General features: G+C 32.7%; 1 protein-coding gene across 1 annotated transcript; it reads right to left on the bottom strand.

The window, feature by feature from the left end:
* Positions 1-6,463: 6,463 nt before the first annotated feature.
* Positions 6,464-7,354, bottom strand: LOC149401920 (cotton fiber protein). The gene has a single exon (XM_089609696.1). The coding sequence runs from the start codon at positions 7,188-7,190 to the stop codon at positions 6,702-6,704; it is 489 nt and encodes a 162-aa protein (XP_089465822.1). The 5' UTR covers positions 7,191-7,354; the 3' UTR covers positions 6,464-6,701.
* Positions 7,355-16,692: the final 9,338 nt, after the last annotated feature.

The following is a 16,692-nucleotide window of genomic DNA, read 5'->3' as shown; positions in this document are numbered from 1 at the left end:
ACGGATATGAGCGGGTTTACCTATTCCATTACTCGTACCCGTTGACCCGTTAATTTTAACGGAGCGGATAACGAATATACCCGCCGGATTACAGGTGTCAAAATTATGCACCATTTAACCCGTTACACTAAATTTTTTATTTAAAAAATAATAAAAATATTGTCACAAATTAAAGCTAAATTTTTTTTCGTAATATATAATCAGTATATATATGTACATATATATATATATATATCAACACAATATAATATATACATAAAAAATATATATACAACCGTACAATATATATATATATATATATATATATATATATATTTAAGAGCGTTATAGATTTGTAGCAAAAAAATAAGTTATAAAATTGGAATGTAGTCAACGTTTGCAAACATTTAGGAAAATAACCAATTACAATTATGTTTGACTTAAATATCTTTATTAAACATGCTATAATTAACAAAAAAAATGTAAATAATTTATAAAATAAAAAATTAATGACAATAGATCTATTTTTGAAGTTCTCCTCGCAACGAATCCGTAGGATTTGGAATCACTCAATTTCGAGTTCATATGAGGAAGATATTGATTTTTGAAGTTTAGATGAAAAAAAACTGTATGAGAGAGTGTGTATGTGTCAAGGAAAAAAAATGTCGTTTTCGTTGCCGTTTCGATGCTCCTGATTTACGGAAAATCGTCATACCGATGGAAAATCGAACGGAAATAATGTGGAAAAGGGCAAGTGAAATGCCGTTTTCCATGGAAAACCGATGTGCCGATGGAAAACCGACGTGCCGATGGAAAACCGAACGGAAAAAATGTGGTAAAATATATTTAAAATATATACATGTAATACATACATATATTTTTCAATTTTTAAACATGTATAAAGAAAATACATTATGTATATAATCTTTTTTAATAGAAAATTTATATATATAATATTTTATAAATGTGTGCTATTAATAATATTTAATATATATAATTTATAAATGTGTGATATTATCTATTAGAATTGTCTCATTGTGTGATATTATATATAATAGAATTGGATATTATATATAATTTTTAAATGTGTGATATTATATATTAGACTATATATGATATTATAATTTATAAATAGAGGTTAGACTATGAGACAAATATCTAAAAAAAAAAAAACGACAACAGCCAAAAAAACGATACAAAAAAAGAAAAATGACAGAAAAAAACGACAGTTAAAACGACAAACGACGAAAATCGACGAAAAATGACAAAAAATGAAAAACGACGACGAAACGACATATTTAGCTTTCGACGGCCGTTTAATCACCGGAAACGAATTTCCCGTCGAAAATCGTGGAAATTCTCCGGCATTTGATTCCTTGGTATGTGTGACGAACTGTAGCAAAAAAAAAAACTTTAAACAAATGACAAAATGGAAATTCAAATGGGTTATTCAAGTGCCACATCATCTGTTTGGCTATTTTTCTTAAAATTCTCAAACGTTGGCTATATCTCAAACGTTAAGTTTATAATGGTTTAGTTAGTTACAAATTTATATATTTAATCTCACAATATATACACACATATATATATATATATATATATATATATATATATATATATATATATAACCATATATATTGAAATAACCTTTTAGTTGGTAGGTATTTATATTTAATTATTGTGAGTGTAGGATCCGACCTCTCCATTACAAAAATTCAGTTGGGCCAAGCCCAAGTAATTATAAGAATAATTGAGTTCAGCTCGATTATGGCCCAGCTCTTCCAAAGCAAGCTCATTTCGATACAAGTCCAAGCCCAATACATTCAAGGAGTCCTCCCTTCATCGGTCGGATTGAGTCCCAGCCCTCACCATGTCAACCGGAAGATACAATCTTCATTCCGACTATTCGCCCTCAACGGGCCAGGGCAACCGATGGACAAGCTCCAAGATGGTCTCCGACGCAACCACGCATCCTCCAGGTGGACGATCAGGACGAGTCGACCTCAGCTATAAATAAACTAGATCTAGACGACGAAGGGGGACTAGTTTTTTTATTTATTATTCTGTATTTTTCAAATTTGTACTCGCTTCCAGCTGAGCTCGTCGATTATTCGAACTCAGTCCCAGTTGTACTGTTTGATCTCGCATTCAATAAAATCATCTGCGCTTACGATCGTTTATTATTTTTGCTATATTATAGCTTTGCTCAATTCTAGTACGGCGAATTCTTGAGATCCACACACACACACACACACACACACACACACACACACATATATATATATATATATATATATATATAATACGATATATTAAATATAACATATAGTTTCATGATTGTGGAGAGACCGAATCCGACATTAACAATTATGTTTTTTTTAAATCTTAACGGTCGGATTAACGGGGCGGAATGAGATATTCGCTACCGTACCCGCTAAATTGCTAACGGGTGCTACCCCGTTAACCCGTTTTAAACGAGTATTACCCGATTCGTTAAGGCCGGATAATGGGCGGAGTAGCGGGTCTCGGGTAATATCCGGAGTGAGGACGTGAGTTCAATCTCCATAAATGAATTTTCATTATTGAAGTTTATAGAATCTATATGTAATATATAATTTATACGTAATTTGTGCTCGAATGCTCAATATTATTAATTATACACTATATATGTGAATATATGAATGATAAATAAAATAAAAAATAAAAAGTAACTCAGAATAATTTTGGGATATCAGGCGAAAAATAAAAAACCTTCGTGGAATAGTGATTTGAAAAAAAAAAAATTGTAAGTGATAAATAAAAGTCTTATCCGCAATAAGCTTGAATATTGACATCATGCTGATTCTTATGATGAAGCTGTCTCTCAACTCAAGAATATCTTTCCAATAACATTTATTTATTAGAAATCAATAAGAAAATGTACACATAAATAATATGCATAAATGATTTATGGAATACTTTAAGAAGAGAGAGGGAGATCCGAGGATGAGTGTTATCTGATCACTGAAACCCTATAAAATATATGTACTACTCTCCATTAACAAACATACCTTCCCATCTTATATACAATTTTATACAATTTGCGAGGGTTATCATAGTTTGAATAATAAAATAGAAAGCATGGAAGTTGTTGAACAATAAACTGTGAGAGAGAGGAGTTAAGTGCGCGTGCGTTGGTAGCTTTTGCGCGTGATCCTAAAACACAGGCAATTGTTGCTTATTAACTTAGGTTTGGGTTTGTATTGTAAATATAGCGACAAAAACACAGAGGTCTCTGACCATATTTCACAGTGTTCGATTCAACGTGTGTAGCCTGGAAGTAGCTTAAACTCATTCATGACTCTACGTGTCTCTCTAGCTCAAGTTTTTTTTTTTTTTTTTTTTTTGAATGGCTCAAGTTTCACATATCAGTGTTCCCGAATCTAAATATGATACGAGGCCCAAGGCCTAGAATCAGGTGAAGGATTGGGCTGATGTTGACTTAGTAATGGACAGGCCTGAGTTGCCTTTAATCCAAAAAGAAGCAAAGCCCACAACCAGGTTAGGCCTGAGTTACCTATTACTTGTTGAAAAATTGTCCCATTTGCCACCAATTTCAAACATTTTCCCACTTTCTACCAAAAGACTAATTCGCCCTTCATTATTAAATGTCAACATTGTTGACATAAATGTCAACATGACATTTTGGGTCAAATTAGTCTTTTGGTGAAAATTGGGAAAATGTTATGAAATTGGTGGTAAATGGGGCAATTTCTCTTACTTGTTTTATTTCCTTTTTTTACAGCAAACTATCTACTTTGAGAGAGAAGGTATTAAGACTAAGGTTTCAAATATCGCACTTGCCCATGACCGAGCAAAATTTTGCATGCCTACGGTAACAATTCGGATATATTTTGCAAATTACCTTATTTTTCGCATAAATATCGCACAAAAACAAAACTACCTCGAATATTGCAATTGTAAATTTATCACCAAAATTATATGTTAAATTGATCGCAAATGCCTTAACTAGCTAATTCTTTGACCGTTTGCATATATTTTCTTTTTATGCAGGATATAGAGTCAACCAACAAAGAGGTATGTCCGATGCAATATCAATGCATTCTAGCAATGACGTTGATCGGTTTTTCTAATTTTTTGGCCAGTTCTCGCCCACTCCCAAGAGTTTGGAAGCTTCATATCCTAGTTTCGGTAAATGGTTTGGTTCTCGGCCAAAGTTAGGATTTTTCGTATGCTAGGATTTTTCGTATGCTTTTTCTATTTTGAATCATTTAAGTTCATATATAATCAATATAGTAGTATGACTATGACCGTCACGTGAAAACTTTCATTACGACGCATGCTCACATGATGACTTGGTATGAACATTGTCTGATGCATGACCAACCTCATACATTTCAACCACCACGACGCTCTAGCTTTGAGTAGTAATTTGTATGTAGACATTGTGTTTGGGTAAGGTGTGTCTTGCTACATGTGTTGTTGACTTACTTTTTAGCGTTAAGTTTGTATCAGAAAGATGTATTGCAACATGCTCCATGATATGTTGAGACATCTTGGCCGATGTGCCCAGAATCTATATATTTTGCAAGTTTCTAGTTTTGCCATGATTTTTAGCAGAAGACCTTCTACGAATATTTTCTCTGTGTGAATGGGTAAGGAAAGCGTAATTTGACTTCCACAAGTGTTGACCACTATAAAAACAAATGTCTGCTTTAGTGGTCTTTGACACAATCATTCACACAATTAGAGTTCTTAGACGTGCAAGACTGACAGATTGGAAAACTAGTTGTGTGGTGTAATTCTATAGACGTTATTCCTTATTCATAAAGCGTTAGAGTCTTGTTTCAGTTTTGTGTTTCGGGATTGCGTATGCACGTTGATGACATTGAAGATAAACAAACATTTGGACAGTAATATGAAAAATGATTTCAAGTGGGGGATGATTCATATAAGACCATCGTGTACTGTTGGCTACTTTTCATACAATGAATTTCATTTCCACTAGAAAAACTGCCCCATAGAAGGTGTCGTTGCACCGAATTGGGTTAACATTCTTTCTGTAATTTACTTTACGCGGTACTTTATATTTTTCATCTATTGCATCAGAATATATTGTCGCATATATTGACTCTACATTTTGTGCGACATGTTGACTCTGATTAAACATAGTTTCATTGTGAAGTGTGTACTCTATTTAGCACGGTAAACTCTATTTGGTATGGTTTGGTGTGAACTCTATTTAGTATAGTTTGTTTTTAATTCTAATTTGTATGGTTTCTTGTTAACTCTATTTTGTATCATTGTGATGTTAATTTTATTATGTTGTGAACTCTATTTTGTCATTAGATATGGAATGAACATTTTATTTTATAATATGTATGTGTAAATTTTCTTTTCTAAAATTGTTTATGAAATACTTTGCAGTAAACTCTTTATTTTTTTGCGGTTAACCTCCCACAATAATGGTTTAGTGACCATGAAGTGATGATAACTTGTAAACTTCGTTAAATAGCACAAAAAAAAAAAGAGATAAACCAGTCAAATCGAAGGCAGTGCCGTTAACGGTTTACAATAACAATAAGCAGTATATTAACAATTACATAGTTAGACGTTTGAAATAAATATCAGTGAATGATGTTATAGTGGAAAGGTAAGTCCTCTCTTATGGGACAAGATCTCCATATCTTATTCCATAAGGCAAATTTGGTAAATAAAAGGTAAATGTCATATATTTGGAATATACGTGTGGTTGTTTGAGTTTTCAGCAGTGATCAAGTATAGTTTTGCTGCATCACTTTTTTTATATTGTTGGAATTTATTTAGGTAAGGTTGTGAGAGACATCAGTTTCACTTAAATGGACCCACAGAAAGCCAAATTTCCCTTCCACAAAAGGTTGTCCAAAAAAATCAAATAAAACTACATGTATCTATAATTTTGAAGAAAGTGAATAACACCAAAAAAAAAAAAAAAAAAATTACATATCTTATAATTCAATGCATTTGTAGTTCTCTTTATGAGACGGCCTTTAAATATTCTTGTCGTAAAATAAAAAATTTCTTGATAATAGTTTAGAACATGAGTGTTGAAAATAATTTTGGTGAGCATTATGGCGAAGATGAACTTGCTTGGAAAACTCGTAACAAAGCCAGACAAGTATGAGTCAAAGTCAACTTGGTCAAATTTCAAACATTTATATCCATTTAAAACTTCTAAATTGCTATATGTTGTCTTATTTATTTATTTATTTTTGGCCAATTTTAGCACGTGTGGTGGTCCATTAGAGCCTTGTCTATGAATTTTGCGGGGACCAACCTTGTTTTTTGGGTTCATATCAGATCTTACTCAGTCTGCCTAAACAAACAGAAGAAAGGGAAATCTTTTAACTCCATATTTTGTTGCATAAATAAAACATGTGTATAATGCATAAAATTTCATGATGTCGTTTGACTGATCAAATCAACGATGCCGCATTTGAAAGGACAAAATGGGAAAATAAATTCATATATTCATTTGCTCTTTGATCGAAAGGCCAACAACATAAACCACACTTCAACATGTTCAATAACAAATAACGAATTAAAAAAAAAAAAAAAAAAACAAGCTCCGCGATTCAAAAAATATATTGGAGAACAAACTATTAAAAAAAAAAAAAGCCCAAATAAATCACTATATTTTCCATAACCAAATTTGATTTTTTTTTTCTTTCTTCTATTCAATTTCAAAATGAAAGATATCTTTGCATTCTCATCTCTTCATAGAACCTCTCGATGAACTTCTCAGCACGTAAGTCGATCGAATCATCACCTTCTTCTCCATCTTGATCTCTATCGTCTTCATGATCAGCACAACCAAGCAAATCCAACGGCTGTGATACAACCCCATTAACAGGTGGGAGAGCTTCAATCTGGAGAGGCAAATCTCCGAAATCTGCCCCATATTCAAAGCCCAAACACTTACACAGAAAGAGCATAGAGTACACTCTCTCTCCAAGCTCTCTTCTCTTGTAGCCAATAAGAGGGCTCTTAGAAGGAGAGAACTCGTATTCCCTCACAACACCGTAACCGAATCGCTTGAACTTTCTCAACCTCTGCGACTTCCTGAACAAGAAAAGCTTGGGAATAATGGGTTTCCTCATTTTCGCCAGAAAGATCGAAACTTTGAGCAGCTTGGAGACTTTCCGGAAGATGGGCAATCTCTTTCTCGGCATTTTGTGGAGCGTTTGGTGAGCAAAGCCATAAGATGAATTCGAAGAATAGGGGGGTTTTAATGGAAACTAAAAAGGGTTGGTTGATGGGTGAAGAGTGGAGAGCCAAGCTGTATAAAGTTGATGTGGTCGGTCGAGCTTTGGACTTATTAGTTTATTATGAATCTTACGAGCGCTTACTTACTAGCCGTTGAGCCCTAGTGGGTTTTGAAAAGTTTGGAGCTTTCTATTTATCGGGTCCTACTTTTTTTTTTTTTTTTTAAACCGATTCAAGGCTTCTTCTTTTTTTCTTTCTAAAAGTACCTTTTCATATTAGGTTAATTTTTGGTTACCTGAGTTGTAGCATATATATATATATATATATATATATATATATATATATATATATATATATTCTGCTACAATGAGGGCTAAATTAGTTATGAATGCTAACGCACTGTTTAGTTATTGGCACGATGGATGGATGGATAATAGATGGATTAATAAAGAAAGTTTTTTTTTATAAAAAAATTGGATTTCATATATAAATACTTGTAAATCAAGCCCGTGCAGTGCTGTAGCTAACGCGTTAAGTATCCCGCCTGGGGAGTACGTTCGCAAGAATGAAACTCAAAGGAATTGACGGGGGCCCGCACAAGCGGTGGAGCATGTGGTTTAATTCGATGCAAAGCGAAGATAGATATATAAAATGAGAAATTGACATATTTACTATCATTTGATAACTCATTTATCATTTTTCACTAAAACTACAATCTGGACAAATTTACTACCATTTGATATTATGTTCACGGTGTGACTTAATTCGAAAGTTCTTCGTAATTCTGATTGAATACGGAAGATATTTTGCAGTTTTTATGAGACTTATAAGACTGAATTTTGTTTGAATATTTATTTTCTAGTTTTTTCTACACTTGAATGAAGTTTCTTTCGGCTATATATACTGCAGGTCACCGCTTCATCCGATCACTTGTGGAAGCCTAAGGTGATCATTCCAATTGATGTAGGCTGCAGTGATTTGCGGGAAGTTGCGGTGATTTACGGGTTTTTAACTAGTCAAATACACCCGCGACAAACATAATAACATATACGAAAAATTGGCTGCTTAAGCCACGGAATGTGTAGCAATTTTAAATTGGCCAACCTTTCGTTAATATGTTGTAAATAGCCATATTGCTTACGTGGCAGCTTATTAATTAAATTAGGTTTACACTTTTGCCCTTATTTAACTCGTAGAAACCGAATAGGGAAGTTTTCAAATTTGAAATTTGAAATTTCCAGCAGATTTTGAAAATTAATAGCCCATTTATTGTTATGTTTTTGGAAATTTTAAGCGTTGACTTTAGGTAATTAGTATCTATTTTCGTGGTTAAACTTTTTAAATATATTCTTCATTTATTGATATTATTTTGTCTTCCATATATTCATAATTTCAAGAATTTTCGTGCTTAAAATATTTCCAGATTTTTTTTTTCAGTTCAAATATACTGTAAATAAGCTTCTTATTTACAATGAATATACTGTAAATATGCTTTGTATTTACAATGAATATACTGTAAATATGCTTCTTATTTACACGAATATACTGTAAATATGTTTTCTATGAACAGCAACCAAAAAAAAAAAAACTGTTCTTCGCGGTGTCGCAGATCGGGACCTTAGACGCAGATCGCGGAGAGGAGGACGAAGTGACGCTTTGACGGCGGTGGGGACGTGGTGGTGGTCGTGATTATTAGTGGTGGTCGTGATTATTAGTGGTGGCGGCGGCCTGAAGTTTTCCGGTGTCTCCTCTCGGTCTGGCATCCATGGCGGCTCGTGGCTGTCCTCGTTTTCTCGGCTGGAACACGCGTGGGTGGTGCTCGGTCTCGGTCATTGATGGCGCGCAAGGAATGAAAAAGAAGATAGGAGAGGGAGATGAAGGAGACGATTTTTTAACCATGCAAAGAAAATTAAAAAAGAAGAACAATACGATTCTAGGTTTTCGATTTATTTACTAACCTGGGTTCATCCAATTTCTTCATCGCTGTTTTTGATGCTTTCTTGTCTAGGTTTCGATTTTGTTTGTAAATAAAGGGGTTGGATTATAATTTCGGTTCAAATTTGGGCAGCTGCGTTCTTGCGTTTTTTTTGGGGTTCTTCTTCTTCTTTTTTTTTTTCTTTTTTTTTTTTTTTAATTTTTTTTATGGAAATTAATGTGGGTGGTTGTGTGTGAACGCATCTACACGGTTTTAATTACTTCCTAGATTTTTGCGAGCATTAATAACGAAATATTTGAGCTGATTAATAACGAAACTGGGCGGGAAAAAGAAAAGGGTAGTCTAGTCAATTTTTGGCTGTTAATAAATCATCCGGGCTATTTACCATTTATTAACAGAATGTGGGAATAAAAATAAATTGCCTATTTTCAGGAGGCTATATAGCTTAATTACCCTAAAATATATGACATTAGACTTTGATACTAAAGACCTATTGGTCATTTTTCTCTATAAAACTTGTTGTCGTTGATGTCCTACAACGGCATTACACCCCCATCAAATGCTCTACAATTTTGATGCAATACATAACACAATTTTTTTTTCACCGAGGCAATAATGTTGGATAATTGTGTTTTTATTGATATTAAATAGAATTTAATATTAATTTATTGCCTGATTTGTGGAAAATATTAGAGTGGGGTCTACTCATCGAAACAAAATTGTTATAACTGATTCTTATTCCTTGTCTTGTTGCGAGAGGTATAATATCGGTTATTCATTTGCCAAAATCGGAGGAAAGATGAATGAGAAATTGATGATCAAAGTGCATGGAAAAATATTTTTTGCCTGTTCAATCGGTCGTGTCGTGCTGAACCGAGCTGGGATTTTCCTAACGGTTTTAAATTGTTTCCGAAACAGTTTTTTATTTTTTTGCACTTTTGGGCTGATTAAACCTTGCACTTTATGGCTATGGTATGGCTAACGGTTTTTGGTCTTAAGGGCTGATTAAAAACGTGTGCTTTATGTGCATTAAAATAACTTCAAGGTGCATTAGTTTGTGTCTATAGCCAGTCAACCTTGTGCCTATAAAAGGTTGGATGTTATTCTCATTCGGAGGCAGAGAAAAGAGCCAAGACAAAGGCTGAAAGGCAGAAGCCAAACACACAAAATATCTCTAATTTTCTCCTCAATTTTCTCGCGGTGGTGGTAGTTTTATGGCACATGTTTAAGTTCACCGGAGTTGAACACGGTGGTGCTTTATTCATCTCGTATGTCATTATATCTTGAGAGTCGGTTGCTCATATTATTCCAACACCTGGTGGGAGAGCAACAACGCTTTAAGAAAACTGTCGAACAAGCCTCGACATATTCTCCATTTCCTTTCCTTTACCGGTTTCTTGGTGATATCTGGTTTAGTTGTTTAAGTTTATTTATTTTATTGTACTTCATGTCAACATGTTTTTATATTAGTTTCGTTCATTGTTTTTTTTTATATAATTATGTCTTATTATTCTCCCCATTATTAGCAATTTGGCTAACAAATACAACTTCCACCACGGCTTGTCACACTAGTCGGAAAATAATTTTCATCGGGAATAATCAAGTTCACCATCTACAATATAACGCAAACTAAAATAATGAATGAATCCGCAAATAAAAAGATTTATTATCAATATTTACGTTTTTTTTCCACAATAGTCCGCAATATATCGCAACCCACTGCTCTTCAACGACCGTCGTTGTGGCGGCCTGGTGCGAGCGGCGTGAAGGTCTGGTGCGTTTGTTTTTTGTGTTCGTGAGTAAAGAAATTAGAGAAGAAGAGATTAGGTCTTTAATGTTTTGTTTGAAAAAATGTGTCATACGTATTTAAGTCAATTTGTACATATATTCCATATTTTTTATTTTTAGCACGTACTAATTGAATTTGAATATCACCCCACTATCATACTTTGTAAAATTTCCCTTCTCTTATTCAAAATATACTGCTTTTTATATTTCTAAAAGTCTATATAAACTGTTGGGCCCGCCCAAGCAAGTGAGCAACTACTTTTAGATAATTTTATTCTATTTTATTATTTTTATATGGGGTTGGCAAATTAAACATTCCACTAACACTAACTTCGTTCGGTGAACCTTCCACATCATGTGCTATGGTGTCTAATCAAACCTCTTATGATTAGAAGAGAGACAATCTGTATGTATGGTATAATATGGCTGCAGTAATTGTAAGGTCGAAAGTGAAAGATGCTTTAATCCAATAGATCGCATGTCACTTAAATAAAGGATTGGTGCCATATGACACCAGTATATAGGTTTATTAATTAACCAAGATCTTCTCCGTGTCAGTAAATTTAGGGCAGTTCTAACCGTTTAGTAATATTATGCAACTTATATGTGTGAAAATAAGACAATTTTCGATAATTAATGAAATAAAGAACTAAGAAAACTAGTAAAAAAATAAAATGAAGGACATGAAACGAAGAGGATCGTTAATGTTCGTTTGACGATTTTTTTGAAACTTTTATTGCTTTCTTACATAGAATATTTGAGCAAAGGATGCATATGGTGTCCGAGATGAGATGGTTATTGTTTCTGATCGTAATAGTTCTATTCCCAAGGTAGTGCATTCCGTGTTTTCCGAGTGTAAATATGCTTGTAGTCAAACATGAAAACTAAATTTGGGAGTCATATATACAACCTTTGCTTCATAATTGTGCAAAGGTGTATACGGCTAAACAATATGAGTATTTGAGAGGTTTGTTAGTGGCTGATAATTCTGGAATTTAAAAATATGTTGATAATATTAATCATGGGCAAGGTGCAAGGTTCCTGGTAGAAGTTTGTAACCTAATGGCTACCAATATTTCATAATGTCTCGATTCGGTTTTGAAATAAGCTCAGAGATGGTATGTTGCTTGTCTTGTTTTGAGCTTTAGAAGATTGTTACAAAGGCGGTTAATGAGAAAAGAGAATTAATTAATTCCTCTTTTGGTATGTGGACTTACCGAAAAAGCTCTTAAAGTCTTCATGAAGGCTAAGAGGCTGCGCGACCATGACTATTAAGTAATACAATGTAAATTTAAGTACATTTTTTTATTCTGTCAGACGTGTTAATTACTATTAATTGTGGTTATTTTCTATATGCCCAGATTGAACCAATCAATGCTCATCAGTTTGAAGTGGTGAATGGTGTTATCCACAAGGTTGTTGATGTCGTCAACAGAACCTATTCATGCGATTTTTGGCAATTGAATTTGTTCTCATGTTCGTATGCTTGTGCTGCTTTGCGGAGGTTAAACCTAAATGAGGTCTTGCAAATTTTATTTTTATTGTTATTTGTTTTTTTTTTTCATTTCGTGGGTACAATTAAGTTTTGGATTTCAATTTTAAATTTAGGTTGTGTGCTTTTATTTTTCAAAACATCATATTTTACTTAATATTTCAAGAATTTTTTTTTTTTTTTTTTTTTAATTTATCTTAGCTTCAACTTGTTTTTTGTCTTACATTTTAAGATTGGGCAACTCTCACATCACACATTTTTGTGCTAGATACTTTATACACTTAGCAATTCATCTAGAAAATTCATTTCAATTAATTTTGGAAATTTTAAAAAAGTTATAGCACATAACCATATTTTGGGTAATTACATATATGTTGCTGTGTATAGATATTTACCAAAATTATACGCTTCGATTTATTTATGTATATTTCCTATAGCCCTAAGCTAATACATCTACTTATGTACTTTATGAGATGAAATAACATTCAACCCACAACTACTAAGGATGGTTACCCAAAATCATATGATCTTAAGGCCTCATATATTGATCAACAACATTATCAGCATTACAAATAGCATTTCACACAAAAAATAATTATATCTTAAAGCTCAAGTTTACCAAAAAATTAACATCCACAAACCAAGTCAATAATGAACGTAAACCCACTAAACACTATTGGCTTTTACATACCAACATATATGAAATAATAAGAGTTTTACATACCCAAAAAACCAAGCCCTATTCTATATAATAAGCTAAATATTATCGATTCTCAGGTCGAAACTTGGCTGACTGCTCGCCTCTCCATCATTTTTTTCGTCTTCTTTTCTTGAGTGTAGGGTGTCTTTGTCACTGCTGATGATTTTGTAACCCTCTTTGGCCGAGTATTGTCTTGTGGTTGGACAACTTGATTTTTTTGGCAATTATAGTTAATCTCTTTGGCACAACATCTTGAAAGTACGTGATTTGTCCACCTACGTCTTGCGGTTGATTATGAGAAAGGTTCTCAGTTCTAGAGTCAGTCGAAACACCTTACTCATGGACGTTGTCAATCATAAATGCTATATCATTGTTTAATCGTCTAATTTCTGCCTGTAAATATATCAACTTTTTATTATTTTTTAGTCATTTTAGATCTACACTTATCGGCTTAATATGTTGAGCGCTTTTTAAAACTTGCGAGCAATGGTGATAATTCTTCTACCACCTATTTATACCAACAGTTGAAACTACAAATTTATAACAAAAAATTGGCTACGTAAGCCAACTAAACTATATGAATTGTAAATTAGCCAACCTTTGGTAAATAATTTGTAAATAGCCAACTTGCATACGTGGCAGCCTATTAACTACCTAAAATATATGTTTGATTGTGTTAAATAAGGCTTTTATTAATCTGTTAATAAGTTTACTTGGCTATTTACAAGAAATTAACCAAAAGTGGGCTATATCTCAATCCACTATATCCGTGTGGCTATATAACTTAATAACCCAATTTATAATATCAGGTAACAAACATGAATTTTATTTATAGATGAAGAATGTACTGGAGGTGTTAGGTTTGCGTCAATGATGGATGGATGTTTTACGTTTTCATCACTACTTGATGGCCCACAACTTGAAATTTACACATCTATGTTTAAAAACTCTATTACACGTATGCAAAAAATATTTACACATAAAATCTCTATGGCTGCACCCTTTGATGTTCCACCAGAAGCTTGATTTAATATAAATTATGATTTTGGTGTTCACTTCCTCCTCCATTGTAATTCTAATTGTTACTAGTGTTAAATTAATAGAATGATAGTTATGATTGAATTGAAAAACATTAAATTTTCTTCAGTTATTGCCTTTGAGCACCTAAGGTTTTGAACATTGCCAACATAGCCGACATGAGACAAAATATTGTTGTCATCGTTTTTATTTTGATTGACCAAGTTTTGAACAACATTGTCCTAAAAACATAAATTTACAAGTTAAAATTAACATAAATTTATTTAAAAAAATTTACATAAATTTATTTTAAAAAATTTACATAAATTGTATCTCTTCATTCATATCTGTTGTAATAATTTCTTCGAAATTCATCTATCCACTAGCATCTTGGAAAAACTGTGAACACAATAGACATTGTTACATTGCATAAAACAAATTTTTTTTTTTTTAGAGAAATGGGTTATAATTAGCATTTTACCTGATTTTCAGGAGAGTTATCCTCTTTTGGTATTTCGATATGGGTATTTAGTTGGCGCTCTTTAGGTAGTCGAACTTTGGCCTTTAATTCCTTTATACCTTCCATATCTTCAATATGTTTTCTTTTCAAGTCATTTACCTCTTTCACCGTGTCATCAAATTTACGACATATATATTCATATCCCATAAACATATTCTCTATTTTTTCCAAGACCACAGGATCACTATATTGGTTCCCATCAGAAGTCCCTGCTTTTTCATTTCCTTTCTTGGATGGTGTCTTATCTTCAGGTATACCATCAACTACTTCTCTCTCCGTGTGTCCCATTTATTGTTCTTCTAGTGTTGTATATATAACTTGCACTTGAATCTACATTTACAGAAATTAACAATGGTTAGTAAATTCAAGTACACTTTTTCTAAAGTCTTAATTTTGTTATTTCTGGTTAATTTCATACCTCTTCATTGTCAAAAATCTTGCTGGTGAAATCCTCGAAGTCTGAATTCTTGTTGTACATCCATTTGAACATCCTTGGATAGCTCACAACATTGTTTCTTGTGGTGAACTCCTGATCAACAAGATTTGGTTTGACTTCATAAACCCATGCTAGTAACAGATAAATGAACACTCTGATATCGTACCCTGTTAATGATTTTGAAGCTAGCTTCAAAGAGATATTATGCATCGACTCAAATAGTGCATTGAAACTTGCTCGTCCCTAAGGAAACTCTGCGAACTCTTCTACATTCTCTGCAGTCGGTATTGGAATTTCATCATAATTCCATCTTGTAAAATAAAAATTAGCGTTATTCATATAACTAAAAATAAACTGAAATTAATAACAACATTCCCAAGGGCATAAGTGTTTGAAATTAAACCCTTATCATATCAAAACGAAAATAAACAAAAATTGATAAACTGTAATAAACAACAATTCATAATCAAACCTAACACCAACATAAAATCATAGAGTGTGAATACTAAAAGTTTTCTTCCAAATTTGAACCATAGTACATTTGCTTTTTGGGAGTTGACTTGATGTAAAACAAGCAAATGCCCTAGTTGTTTTGGAAACCTCTCACCAACAAATGGTGTAAAATTTCCAAAAACCCGTCACAATTTTTTTTGGTTGCCAGTTTCTAAGCATGCCAAAATGTCCTTGAGTATTCCTAATTTGGAATGCGAATTTGTATCTTTGGGTTTCATAAGTCGGGATGCACCACAAATTCACCAATCTGCAATATTAGCACTTAGTATTAGGTTTAGTTACTTTACTTATAGAAATTTTCCATTTTAACATACTTTAGTTAATAATTATCGGCTTTTCTTCACCGAAGATTTAGACCCACTTGCTTTTCTTCCCATTATTTCCTGTAAATTTACACTACAATTTGTAATCTGAATCAATAAACAATAAACAGACTAGCTGGAATTTACCCATGTATTAAACCATAAACCAAACCATCATGATACAATCAGAAATAAACAAGCATTAACCATAATTTACAGACTAGCTGAATTTAAAACACAAATCCCTTCTTTCATTTGAATTGACTCCCCAAATTGTATTTTAAATCAATAAACATACAATAACCACAATATGCCGATATGTTAAACCCTAAACAAAACCATTACAGTTCAAACTGAAATTAACATGCATTAACTCCAATTTTCAAATAAGATTCAACTTATTAAAATAAATTAAAACACAAACAAACCAAATTTCACCAAAAATCGATGGAAAATACAGAGACTTTAATTAAGTCGGTGAGAGAAGCGCAAGACTTTCGTTTATTTTAAAATATTTAAAATTAAAAATGATTTCCCACTTTTACATGCATGTTAGATACTTTACAACCCTATAATCAATATTTAATTTATTTCATATATTATATTCATAATGAATTTTCTTTTAAATTTGTCACAATTAAAATCTCAACCGTGGATTATGGAATTCTTAACAGACTTAGTTGACTTTAAATTTGGGCCGGCTGAAACGTTGGCTAGTGGTTTATTTATACAATTTACGCTACCTAAGGGTATTTACGTTATGG

Source organism: Urtica dioica, chromosome 3 (assembly GCF_054948205.1).
Source record: "Urtica dioica subsp. dioica isolate 48M chromosome 3, U.dioica_male_clone48M_v1_H2, whole genome shotgun sequence".
Lineage (NCBI taxonomy): Eukaryota > Viridiplantae > Streptophyta > Magnoliopsida > Rosales > Urticaceae > Urtica > Urtica dioica.
This window is presented reverse-complemented; position numbering and strand designations above follow the sequence as displayed.

What these genes read in the sequence shown, in the direction of transcription:
- LOC149401920 (XM_089609696.1), bottom strand. Translation starts at nt 7,190, where the DNA reads ATGCCGAGAAAGAGATTGCCCATCTTCCGGAAAGTCTCCAAGCTGCTC.